The sequence below is a fragment of the Gossypium arboreum genome, chromosome 8 (genome assembly GCF_025698485.1).
Source record: "Gossypium arboreum isolate Shixiya-1 chromosome 8, ASM2569848v2, whole genome shotgun sequence".
Classification (NCBI taxonomy): Eukaryota; Viridiplantae; Streptophyta; class Magnoliopsida; order Malvales; family Malvaceae; genus Gossypium; species Gossypium arboreum.
The window spans coordinates 4,031,400-4,044,375 of record NC_069077.1 but is presented as its reverse complement, the minus strand read 5'-3'; the positions used below and the strand labels follow the sequence as shown (position 1 = coordinate 4,044,375).

Below are 12,976 nucleotides of genomic sequence, written 5' to 3'. Positions count from 1 at the left end.
TCTGGGATCTGGAGAGGGAAATTTCATGAAAAGTTGAAAAAATATATTTGCCTTTCAAATTACATATAAATGGAATTCTCTAATTCACCTGGGCTACTTGAAAAATAGTCTTGAATTGTAATTAGCGCAAAATCCAGTGCTCAAATGTAATTTTCCACTAATTGAACCCTAGTAAATGACGTCACTGGTTAAACCTCGTCAAAAAATAGAAAATTACAAATTACTTTTTTTTATTCTTTTCAAATTTCTTCTTCTATTGAAAGCTTCTTCTTCTTTTTTGAGAAAATTCGTGGGATGAAGAAAGGCGATGGATCTGCTAAATCAGTTGGAGACAATTTTGGAATCTGATCCTCTCATGTGAGTTACCATATTTTGTTTCAAAATTTAGATCGTTTTTTAATTAACATTTATAAATTGATTATGTTAATTTTTGCATTATATCAGATTTCCTTTTTATTGGGTTATTAAGAAAATGGACGAAAATGAAAGAAATTGTTGTGAAACTTTCTTTCAAGATAAAACTGTACAACTCTAATCGTTGAAATGAAAATTTAAATTTAAGAATACGAGCTGAATATAGTTGAAATAAAGTTTTCTTTTTTCCTTTTTTCTTTTTTTTGCATTTGATTGAAATTTTATTTAGGGATTCATTTGTTGGGGCTTTGGCAGCGTGTCTGTTCATTTGAGAACAAAAGGTAGATGCTTTGGATTTTTTTTTTTTTTGGGTGAAGTAGCTTTGGAATGTTTAAAATAAAAAAGTGAAACATTAGAAATTTTGATTTTAATGTAAAGCAATATATATTTAATTTTCTTGTAGATGCATATATATATTCTTAATTTATAAGATTTTCTGTTCTTGAATTCAGAGATGAAGTGGGGCTTATTCACCCATCTCAGTTTATCACTCTCAGCAAAGAGTGCAGTGAATCCAGTAATTCATCCGCGGATGGTGCTTTCAGACCAGCAAATACGAAATTTTGGAATAGAGATCATAAGTTGGGAATTTCCACTGAGATTCTTCTTCCCGTGTGTAAAGCTGCAAAAAGTGCATTTATGGATGCGATGGAACAATATAAGACACATAGTGACTTATCGGTTAATAAGCACGAGGATAAGAACATGGTTTATCCTTCATCATCTTGCCAATCTTTCGAAAGTGAAGTCATGAAGCACAGTAGAGCGCTTTTATTGTTAAGTTGTGATCTTGGCACAGCTTGGAATGCCAGGTTTTTGTAATTCCCATTTATATCTATGTTTTTACTTCTTCCATTAACTTGCAATTCGGATGCGAAATTCAATTTCCGGGAAGATGATTGGCAATTGTTACTCCCACTTATACCCTGCTACTGAATTCAATTCTCTGTTCATGGGCTAGTTTATTGGTTTTTCAAGGCTCGGTTTAAGTTCAATCTGACCAAGAATCAGGCATAAACTTCGAAAATGACCTAACCAAGCATTGAGATTGTCTTTGCGTGACGACATGCTTAAAGTTTCAAAGCTCCTTATGCTTATGGTCATGGCATAGTTTTGCAAGTTTTATCTTTCATTATTATTTCTTAGATCATGACCATAGTTTTTGTATCATGCCATTAGGAAGCTAGTTGTGTCGAAGAAGCAGCAGCTGCCAATGTTTACGGATGAACTTCACTTGTCTGCGCTTGTTCTTTCCTATTCACATAAAAGTGAACAAGCTTGGAGTCACAGGCGGTGGGTGATCAAGATGATTGCTGGGAAATATTCGAATCTGCAACAGATCATAGCAAAAGAATCCGAGCTCGTTGAAAAAATAGCCGAGGTTTAATTAGCTTTCTCGAAGTAAATCCTTGATTTCTTTCTTTTCTTCTCTCTCAAGAAGTGGTTTACCTGAAAGTATTAACCTAGGGATTTCACTGCATTAAGCTGTTTGATTTCTCGTGTGCATCTTAGGTCGATAACCTATCAAAGTTCTTATGAATTTGTTAAAGATATTGTCATCTTTTTGTTTTTTTTATTTGGTGGAATATATGTGTTTTTATTCATCAACCATCAATGGTTATACGATGCTTATGGGTAGAACTGCACTTAATGTAGTTCATATTTTTCTATATGCAGAGATCAAAAATGAACTATCGAGCTTGGAATCATCGCTGCTGGTTAGTTTCCTATATGACAAGAGAACAGGTTAGACGCTTAGATTATATGGATTATTGAATTGTTCTATAGTGTTGTACCACTATATCTAGGTCTCTTGCATTTATGTCCCCGGAAAAGCGAATAATTGACGACTCTTGGCTGTATTTAACACTGATTTTTCAGAGGAGAGGCAGTGTTTTTTTGGTTTTTAAATGCCAACATATTACGATTCAACATAGCATCCTTTTTTTAAGTTTCACATACATTGTCTTATTGATGTAAATTTGAACTTTCAGATGCTTTACGAGTTAAAGAAATCCAGAGATTGGGCTGGGCTGCATGTTGCCGATAATTCATGTTTTCACTATCGCAGAGTAAGCTTCTATGTTTCAATCTAAACATATTTATAGTTCAGAGAATAAAGGGAAAGTATATTATTTTACCTGTAGGAAATCCGAAATCTTTATTAGTTTAATCCCATCAAGTCAAGTATTACTTTTTTTTCGTGTAACTTACTGTACCTGGATTTGCAGCGGCTAATGCTCGGGATTTCAGAGAATAAACAAGGTGACGACCCTTCTTATGATGTAGAAAACTATCAAGTCGTGAAGGTAATTCCTTGGCAGACTCGTGCAAATCTGCACTTTCTTTTGTTGTCTTGGCTGATAAGAAAGAATAACGCATATGCACAGGAGATGGATGCATTAGTCTTCCTTGATGCATTCTGAAACAATTTATCGATTATTTGCTTGTTTGACCCCTTCAAAAATTTGTATTTGGCAGGAGGAACTTGATTTGAATGAAGCGTTAATAAAACGTTATATAGGAAGAGAGGTACGAGCTTATCTCCTCGTCTCTTCCTTCAAATAAAAGATCATGAAGAGGGTTTCATACAGAATCAATGCACTTGTTCTTCGTAATTACATCATATTTACAGTCTATTTGAGCCAGATGACACTTTTTGGCCTAGTGTTATTTATGTAGCGTCCAATTTACATATTCTTTCTTTCGATCCTTCAAAAAATTTTAGTTTATATAGTTCATCATTCACAGGCTCTCTGGCTTCATCGTCGTTTCCTGTCCCTTTGTTTGATACGGCATTGGATGACAACTACAGATGGTATTTCGTGCCATTCCACCAGCATGGCTAACGAAATCAATATCTTTTTGGATAAAGAATTATGTCTCCTAGATCCCTGCTCGACCATTCAAGATATGGAATTCGAGGATTTCGAAGCACAAGCAATTTATTCAACAATGTACTTTCTATGGTTGATAAAGGTAATACAAATTTCGCTTAAATCACGGTTTAAACTCTTCTTTTATTATTATTAATTTCTGGAAGCAACTAATTGTATGCACATATCATACATCAGCAAATTCCTGAATTTAGGAAGATTGAACTTCAAGAAAAGCTAAAAGCAGGAAACCTGAAGAACATACTACATAAGACATGTCCAGAAAGATCTTTCCTTTGGGATGTTTTGGAATTATAGGGAAAGCTTGAGCATGGAGGAGAGGTTAAATGTTACCTATTTTGTAAGATGTTCATCAATGTTATCCGGATTCCAGATGATTAACATTTATGTATGCAACTAATTGTATCCATACCATCTATGCTTAATCATTTATAAATACTCAATCCAATCAAATTATACGTTGAACTTCATTCAACTTTGGTTTTGTAAATTTCTATTCAATCATTTATATGTTTACTCAATCATTCATACATTATTTATATGTTCAATTTCTTATATAACCAATCGTTCAATTATCTGTTGTATATCATTAAAATTAGAGATCATATATCATATATTTATACGAAACATACAGTTCTGATGTAGTTATATATGTGACATTTGCCACAATATTATTGGTTACTAAAATATTTTATTTAGCAAGCTTACTATAGCTGGAATTGGGGTAATCATTAGAGATTCTATGGGTGTTTAGTTGCTGGGAGGGAACAAGGTTTCTTGGCTAGCTTTACCCTTGAAGTTGAGGCTCTTGCCGTGCATGAAGGCATTCAACTCTGATGTCTTATACAGAGATTACTTCTAATAAAGGACAAGGCATTCAATTGGGTGGAATCACCCCATCTTCCCAGATTCACATTCTAATCAGAGATGGATTACCAGCACCCCATTGACACTGATAATATACATCTATATTCAATTTGTGGGAAGTTAAATTAAATTAGAAAACCACAATTTTCAATTGATGTGAGATATTAGAACTGTCAATTTAAAATTCGTACAGGAAACAATTTGAATTTATAATTATTTTATTTAAGCATTTTTTAACTTTTTCTAAATTAAATTATTACCCTTCACCCACCTATCTACATTTAAAAGTTATTGATTAACAAATTACGTGCTCTTTTACTCTCTCATTTTTTTTACTTTATTTATTATTTATTTTATGTAAATCATTTTAAATACATAAATTAAAAACATAATATTTGTTATATATAAAAGTGAAGTAAAAAATTTTTTAAAAAACCCTCAAAATTATACAATTAAATAATTTAAGTACATAGATTATAATCAATTGGATCGGGTATATCCTAAATATCAATTTATGAGTGATCAATTCAAAAAAATATTTCTAAATACATCGTATAAAAACAAATTCCATGCATGCTCATAAAAATAAATAAATTAAAAGATGAATATAAAAAGAAGTTATCGAGATTGATCAATTAGATATATCATCTAAAAGTAGATAACAAAAAAGGTAAAACTGAAATTTAAATACATTTTCTTAATTTAATTTTACAAATGGATCGACTATATCCCTACACAGAAAATTGAAATAGACTTTTGGATGTTGGGTTTTCTTTTAAAAATTTACAAAATTTTTAAAAATTAAAATTGTTATTTGTAAACGTTAAGGGTTAAATTTATTGATTTTTTAGAATTTGAACTAAAATGATAAATTTTGTAAACATTAAAGCCTAAATTTATTGAATTTTTACATTTAGAATCAAATTGATAACATATATAAGCTAAATTTGTTATTAAACTAATAAAAAAATGTCAGCATTTTGATCAAATTTCAAACTAATGTTAACCTTACCAAAAAATTGATATTAAATAGTTTAGTGATTAAATTAGAAAAATTAAAAATATAATAACCAAAATAGAACACAGTAATAGTTCGGTTACTATTTCTGTACTTTACCCTTTTAATGTTAGAAAGGACTAAATCGGTGAACGACGACGTATAATGTTAGCGCTTGATATGATAAAAAAATTTTAAGGATCAAAATAAGAGAATCTGTATATTTTAAGGACTAAAAGATGCATTAAGCAAAAACAAAAATTAAAGCTATTATACACGTGTTTTTTAGGTGCCTTCTGAGCCACCTTCTTAACCGTGCAACAAAGCAAATGGATAATTAGAGAGAAAGATACAGAGACTTAGAAGAAGAAATCACAAGAAAAATAATAATAATAATAATTTTCTTTGGTTTAAGGAAAAAAAAACCTGATCTTCTTTCCTTTTTTCCTTTTCATCAGAAATCAGAGAAGCAGAAAATTTCTTCTTCTTTATTAGAATCTTCCATTCTCTCTCTCTCCATCTCTCTCAAATTTCCCGCCTTCTTTTCATCTCTTCATTTGATTATCTTCCTTGTTTTCGTTCAATCTTATTGAAGCCTTTTCCACGAAAATAATTCACTACTTTTTGTTTGCTTTTCGTTTTTATTCAATAATGTGGCTCATTGATCCAATAATTTACGACTTTTTTGATTAATTTATTATTATTTGATTAATTCTATTTGAATAATCAATAGAATTTTAATCAATTATAATGGATCGTGTTGTTGGTGGAAAATTTAAAATTGGTCGAAAGATAGGAGCTGGATCTTTTGGCGAGCTTTACCTCGGTAAATCTCTTTCTCTCCTTTCTCCTTAATAAATTTTACTTTTTAAATTTAAAGTAATTATTCTGATAACTCTATTTTTTTAATAGGGGTCAATACAGAGACAGGGGAAGAAATTGCTATAAAGATGGTTCGAGCCTTATCTTCTTCTCTCTCTTTCTTTCTTTTTTTTTTTTTTTTTTGAGTTAAACACATTTGATTAGTTAAATTTTTGTCAGTGGTTTACTGATTTTAGATATCTGCATGTGATCGCCCGATATAAGAATATTTTTAGAGATCAGTGTACATTTTTTTAAATGTTTGTATCACATACGGCGTAGTCGAGTTCAGGTTGTTCTGTTTGCAATATCAATATTACCAATCGGTGATTTTTTTTTCAGTGAAAATGTGACTTTGTATAATTTATTCTGAGATTTTCTGCTGATTTCTCAATGTCTCTTGTGAGTTAAAAGAGATTTATTGGATCGAAAACATGCCGTTAACTATGGTCAAGTTTTGAGTTAGTTACTATATTGAATAGAGTGGATTCTAAAATGGTAACTTGTGATGGATTGGAAAATGCATTTAAAGATGAATGGATTTTTGGATTAGTATCTTTTTTGGGGAAATTTAAAGTTTTTTGTTTCCTCAAAGCTGTGTAAGAATGATCTCTGTTGAAGGTCAGATGCGGGATACATAAAACAATTTGGTAACTTTCGAAAATAGAGCTACATACACTGAGATTTGCTGCTTCATAAAAGTACGTTAGATATTGCAATAATGCCATGCATTCTAGAATATTGAGCTTCATTTTCTTGCCGAAATGCTATAAGTAGTAATTTTAGAATATTTCTCCTGATTCCCTACTTTAATCTCATTGTATCAAGCCTTTGTTTACCCTACATCTTCAGGAACCTGCGAAGACCAGGCACCCTCAGCTTCACTACGAGTCAAAGTTGTACATGCTTCTTCAAGGCGGAAGTAAGGTTTTGTTATTTGCTCTGCTAATTATTTATTTTTGTAAGTTTAATCAATTGTGAAGATATAAACTGAATATGAAATAAATTAGCTAAAGTTCATTGTTTATTTTGTCTTTTGTTTTTATGAAGCGGGAATTCCCCAACTCAAGTGGTTTGGGGTTGAAGGTGACTACAATGTTATGGTTATTGAGCTTCTAGGGCCAAGCCTTGAGGACTTGTACAACTACTGCAATCGAAAGCTCTCTTTGAAGTCTGTGTTAATGCTTGCAGATCAGTTAGTATGTTTACTTGTCTTGCTGGAGAAATTGTTTTTCTGTCTAAATTTGCGTCAAGTGTGATGAGTTCTTCTATTTGTGTTACCCTTTAGATCAACAGAGTTGAGTTTATGCACTCAAGGGGATTTCTTCACCGTGATATAAAACCCGATAACTTTCTGATGGGTTTGGGACGAAAAGCAAATCAGGTACTTGAACTAATGCGATGCTTTCACTTTCTAGTTTTATGGTGGGCTGCACTGCTTTAAGATGCAGTGTACTTCATGCATGGTGACAATAGAGAAAGCAGGAACTTACGGAAGTAAAACTTGTTATATTAAATCTTTCTAATCCCGGTATATGATTCTTAAGATTTTCTTATGAAGTTGTCTCATTATTCAAGACTATACTCATTTTTATTGATGAATAGTTCCAGATTCCAATAAGAGTACAAGAAAGTTGTTTTTGCAGAATAAAAATTAATTCTCTTGTGCTTGCACTGTGAGCTTCAGTATCTGAAATGTCGTTACAAGCCTTAGATAGGGATCTAGTCACGGGATGATTTGGCTTGGTTTTGTGAGAACCTATGGTGAAAAAATTATAAAAGAAAGAATGGAGCTCTTCAAAGGGGACTACCAACCTTGGAGGTCGAAGAGAGAGAGAGAGATGTCTATCTCAAAGTTGACTAAATTTCTGCTTGCTTTTTCATTATATTTTGCTGTTCAAATAACAAGGCTAGGTTGACTAATTTAGACAGTACATAATAATAAGGATTCTAATCCATTTATTATAGGACTTGACTAAAAGACATAAATAAGACTAGAATATTCTATAGAACAATTAATTGGTAATATTTTATATTTTTGCGTTAATTTGTCTGATCTTGATTGCATCCTTGATTCTTGCCTTTATTCTATTGATTCTTTCCATCCGTAACAAATGTACTGTGCTTAATTGAGAAGTTCAAAGAGAGGAGACGTGCAAGATTCTGTATTGTGGATGCGTGCTACTTGGTATACACAGGGCCATTACTGAAAGCCTTGACTTGCTACTAACCATCACATTAATTTTGTATCAGGTGTATATCATTGATTATGGCCTTGCTAAAAAGTATAGGGATCTTCAAAGTCATAAACACATACCCTATAGGTATGCATTTGTCATTTGTTTCTTATCCACAATAGTGGCAGAAGCTCTGGTTTCCTGCAGTTCCCTTGATCTTCTATTTTTATCTGTTGTATGCAAAATGTTTCTATCTCAGAGGTAGATATTTGTAAACTAAATGCTTCTAGGTGATGGCTCCCCTTGAGAATGATAACATCTAACTGAACAGGCTAGACCAGCGAGTCATCAGTGCCCTTTAAAAGTTCTTAAGCAGTTGTGGTATTTGACTTGTTTTTGCTTGCATTGTTTGTTGTTCCATTGCTTACATGCCAGTATAAAATCTATAAAGTAATCACATTCTGGCGAGCATCTAGGAATAGTTTTAATTGTTTATTTGAGTGGTTGTTCATTGTTTATTTGAGTGGTTGTTCATCTACTTAGTCTTCACGTTCAAAATTTGCTTCAACTTCTATGAATTTGCTATCTTCACAGAGAGAACAAGAATCTTACAGGCACAGCTCGATATGCAAGCGTTAACACTCACCTTGGAGTTGGTGGGTAAAGTGTCACCTTAGTCATTCTTTTATGCTGCTTATTGATCTGTGATCTGAATATTTCTCCATTTACGTGCAGAACAAAGCCGAAGAGATGATTTGGAATCACTGGGTTATGTGCTCATGTATTTCTTACGAGGAAGGTAATAACATAAGCACTTTTCTTTTGTCTGTTGTAAGTGTTGATTTGAAATATGTTGTTCATTAGTCACATTCTTTACTTTTGTATACCGCTGGCATCAGCCTCCCCTGGCAGGGCCTGAAGGCAGGAACAAAGAAGCAAAAATATGATAAAATCAGTGAAAAGAAGATGGTAACCCCTGTTGAGGTATTTTAAGTTTCAACTTGTCACTTGCATATAGTGTACTAGCTTACAGTTTAATGCATAGTGCACTCATACTGAATTCTGAATATGTGATTCGAGCAAGGGTAGTAACTTTGAAGTATCACTATGCTTCCCTTTTTTATAACTCATTACTTTAAAATGCAAATTGTACCTTTAGGTACTCTGCAAGTCATATCCATCAGAGTTTGTATCATACTTCCATTATTGTCGTTCATTACGCTTTGAAGACAAACCGGATTATTCATATTTGAAGAGGCTTTTCCGTGAGTTGTTTATTCGAGAGGGTAAGAACAAAAGACTTTGTTTCATTTTTGAAATACTCTTGTCATATCTCATTTCATACCGGAAGTTAGGAGCTTTTTGTATCCCTTGCAATGCCCAAAAATGTTTTCAAAGTTATGAATGGCCTAATCTCTGTGGGTCTAAACAAGACTGTTACCATCAAAAGTATGACCGAATACCCATAAAGTTTTGTGAACTATAGTGGGAAGAAATTGAAAGTTGGGTTGCTTTCTGGTTTCTTCCATTTTTGTTAGGGTGATTTAACTGTATAATAAACTGCATGTACATTGGTGGTGCTGTGCCATATTTGTATGTACCCAATATCTGTATGTAACTTACAAACCTTGAAATTGAACAAGGATTTATTTAGTAACGATAGTGGACAAAACGAGATGTGTCTGAACTCCTGTTCTGATGCATTTGAAACATGTGGAGAACACAGTTCGTTGTAGCAATATGAATAACGTGTCTGAGGCTCGTTCTTTGCTAGCTTGCTTTCAAGATGTTGGAAACATGATATGTTTGCTTGCCTGTAATATCATGTGAAAACATCATTTGCAAATAATTCTTTGGATGATGGTGGAATGCATATGGCCTTGTTTGATTCCTGAGGTGGTTTTATTTGCAGGATATCAGTTTGACTTTGTGTATGACTGGACCATACTCAAGTATCCACAGCTCACTGGTAGCTCCAGACAACGGGTCAGTGCTACGCAACCTTGAGGTGTACATTTCTCCTATCAGGATTATTCTTAATCCCTTTATTGTGTCTTTTCAGCCGTCTAGTGGAAAAGCTGCCTTAAATTCTGGAGCATCTGCCGAAAGAACAGAAAAGCTATCAGGTGTGCTCTGTTCTCTAGAGAGGCTTTTGGGAGGGGGATAATTTTTTTGTGATTAAAATGTTTGGACTACAAAGGATGTGTTCGATTTACTCGACTTAGATGCAATTTTCAATCAAAATTTTGTTGCTTGAGGCTTGGATATAAAACCCTGCAATTTTACAGAAGGCGATACAAAACTTTCTAGGTTACTTTGTAGAAGCAAAAATGTTTTCCCTTTTGTTGAGTGAATCCTAATGCATTTTCTCTCTTTTTATTGCATGTTTCCAATAGCAGGACGAGAGCAACGAGATAGATCTTCAGGTGCCATTGAGGTATTTACTAGGAAAAATGCATCAGGTGGTGGACATCTTAGTGATCCTTCAAAACAGAAGGTATCAGAGAAGGCATTGCCAGCAAAAGATGAGGTTGGTGTTGACTGCAGTAAATTGTTGCATCGACTCTTATTTATTGTTTTTCTCCCCATTTCCTATATGTATCGGGATCATATGTTTTTGCTTCAACTCTATTGTTTATGCAGTACCCAAGTCTGACATCCGTGTTTGATATGTATCCTGATATGAGTATGGTGATATAATCCTCCAAATACTTGGGAATTTCGGAAAAAATTGAGCATACCCTTGAACACATATCTATGCCTGACTCACACACAAGTCCAAGTAACATAGTCGGGGATCTACTTCTTGGAATAAATTTTGATGCATCTTTCCATGTCTTTGACCATTTCATAATCAGTACCCTAGAGTTCATCTTTATTCTGAAGACTACTATGGATCTCCCATTTTCTCTTTTCCTTGCCAGGATAATGATTCTGGAAGGGGACGAAGTTCTACCACCCGTCCTAGCAGCTTGTCCAAGAGAGCAGTTGCCTCAAGCAGCAGGCCGACAACCTCTTCTGTGGGGCCCAGCGATAGATCAAGTTGGCTTCTTTCAGGTAGTAGTCGCCTCTCAGGAGGCCAGAGACTCCATTCTGGGTCTGAGCCAAGATCATCTCTCTCCAAAGCTACAACTTCACAAGCTATCCGTGAAGATCAGAATCAAAGCTTCGAGCGCCATTCAAGGGTTACAGATGATAGAAAGTGATGAATGTTCCATTCGGTAAGAAAGACACTTCGTTTTAACATAACCGTTTAAATTCCCATTTCAACTCGAACATATATCGTACACACATAAACCAGTCTTGTCACAGCAATTCCATATTTCTCGATTGGAAAACATCATATATACAATTGTCTTACTCGTTGTCATGCTATGTTATCGTAGATTCATGAAAAGGAGGATTTGAAAATTCGGATACAGAAAATTCCATCCAATTTGTTAATATTTATTCAAGGTAAGGCTGCACTGGCAAATTGTTAATATTTATTCATATTTTTGTCCGAACAGATTCATTCATTCTCATTCTTTTAATTTAGTTGCTTTCGCGTGATGCAATTAAATAATGTTATTCGATTTTTTTCCTACAGCTTTTATATATGTATATATATTTTGAGATCATACTTTTATATTTATATTCAAAATGTATTACGAATATATGTATTAAGCATAAATATCAGAGATAAATACTTCAAAAAGAATTGAAGTGAGAGCCATCTGTGTCTGTTTTAAGATTAGGGAATTGTCACTTGGTTGTGAAAGGAGGGGAAGGGTGAGAACTTAGATTCAAGCTAATGTCGGATATTTGTAATTTGCATGATTGTTTTAAATTTATATTTGTTTATTATTCACGTTAAGTTTGAATGTTACTGTTTAAATTTAAATTCAATTCAAATTAAATAACATTATACTCAAGTTTATTTATAATTTTTACATTTACAAATAACTGGAAATTATATTTAGATTAGGATATCTAAATTCGTTATTTATTTATACTATTATTTAAGTGTTTTACTTGAGTCGGTGTAACCTTTAACTGGGTTATCAACTCAGTTATAAAATTATAGAAATGCCCTTTTGTAATTAAAATAATTTATATTATTTGAGAGTATTTTAATCTTTTCTATTTAAAAAATCAATAAAATATGCATATGGTTGGATTTAAATCCAAACCAACTACATTACACAGTTAAAGCTCTATGTTGATATATTTATACATTTTAATTTTAGTAATACAAACTATATTACTTTTACAAATTATATATCTATACTATTAATAAAATTTTTGATAAAGTTGGTGTCACGAGTTAATTGGACATCGATTTGATTAGGAAATTAAAGGAATGCTTTTTGTAATTAAAATGAGTAATATGATTCAAGAGTATTTTAGTTTTTCACTTAAAAAATTAATAAAATGTGGATATGATGGGATTTTGATCTATGTTAATTGTATTAAAAATAACCTATAATTTATCACTTAATTAAAGTTTTATTTTAATATTTTTAATACATTTTAATTTTATTATGCACACTTTATTATCCCTATCCGTTGATAATGTATTTGATTGAGTTGACATTACAAGTTAACTCAACATCGACTTAATATTGATGATAACATCAAGATAAGCAATTTAATCTGTTTTTTTTAATAAGATCAATATATTATTATTAATTAGCATCATCTAGTACATTTCATTATTTATTGTATGTTATTTTTAAACATATATTTGTAATTTGAAATGGTGGTTTTCACACATACGCATT

The 12,976-nt window shown here is 32.5% G+C and overlaps 2 protein-coding genes across 5 annotated transcripts; both read left to right on the top strand.

The window, feature by feature from the left end:
- Nucleotides 1–219: 219 nt before the first annotated feature.
- On the top strand, nt 220–3,786 carry LOC108467997 (uncharacterized). Of its 3 annotated transcripts, XM_017768839.2 has the most exons (10): nt 261–357; nt 644–695; nt 867–1,226; nt 1,594–1,795; nt 2,092–2,160; nt 2,409–2,486; nt 2,646–2,723; nt 2,896–2,946; nt 3,166–3,393; nt 3,489–3,786. In XM_017768839.2, exons 3-10 carry the CDS (start codon nt 1,054–1,056, stop codon nt 3,606–3,608), a joined length of 999 nt encoding a protein of 332 aa, XP_017624328.1. In that variant the 5' UTR covers nt 261–357; nt 644–695; nt 867–1,053; the 3' UTR covers nt 3,609–3,786. The 3 variants fall into 3 exon arrangements, with proteins under 3 accessions (XP_017624327.1, XP_052887507.1, XP_017624328.1); XM_017768838.2 differs by lacking the exon at nt 644–695 and having other exon boundaries at nt 220–357; XM_053031547.1 differs by lacking the exons at nt 644–695; nt 2,896–2,946 and having other exon boundaries at nt 220–357.
- A 1,695-nt stretch (nt 3,787–5,481) lies between these two features.
- Nucleotides 5,482–12,069, top strand: LOC108467706 (uncharacterized). Of its 2 annotated transcripts, none has more exons than XM_017768441.2 (15): nt 5,482–6,001; nt 6,088–6,128; nt 6,889–6,958; nt 7,087–7,235; nt 7,325–7,420; nt 8,290–8,360; nt 8,808–8,869; nt 8,949–9,012; nt 9,113–9,197; nt 9,373–9,499; nt 10,126–10,199; nt 10,276–10,339; nt 10,613–10,743; nt 11,138–11,434; nt 11,600–12,069. In XM_017768441.2, exons 1-14 carry the CDS (start codon nt 5,926–5,928, stop codon nt 11,417–11,419), a joined length of 1,392 nt encoding a protein of 463 aa, XP_017623930.1. In that variant the 5' UTR covers nt 5,482–5,925; the 3' UTR covers nt 11,420–11,434; nt 11,600–12,069. The 2 variants fall into 2 exon arrangements, with proteins under 2 accessions (XP_017623930.1, XP_017623929.1); XM_017768440.2 differs by having other exon boundaries at nt 10,610–10,743.
- The last annotated feature ends 907 nt before the right edge of the window (nt 12,070–12,976 follow it).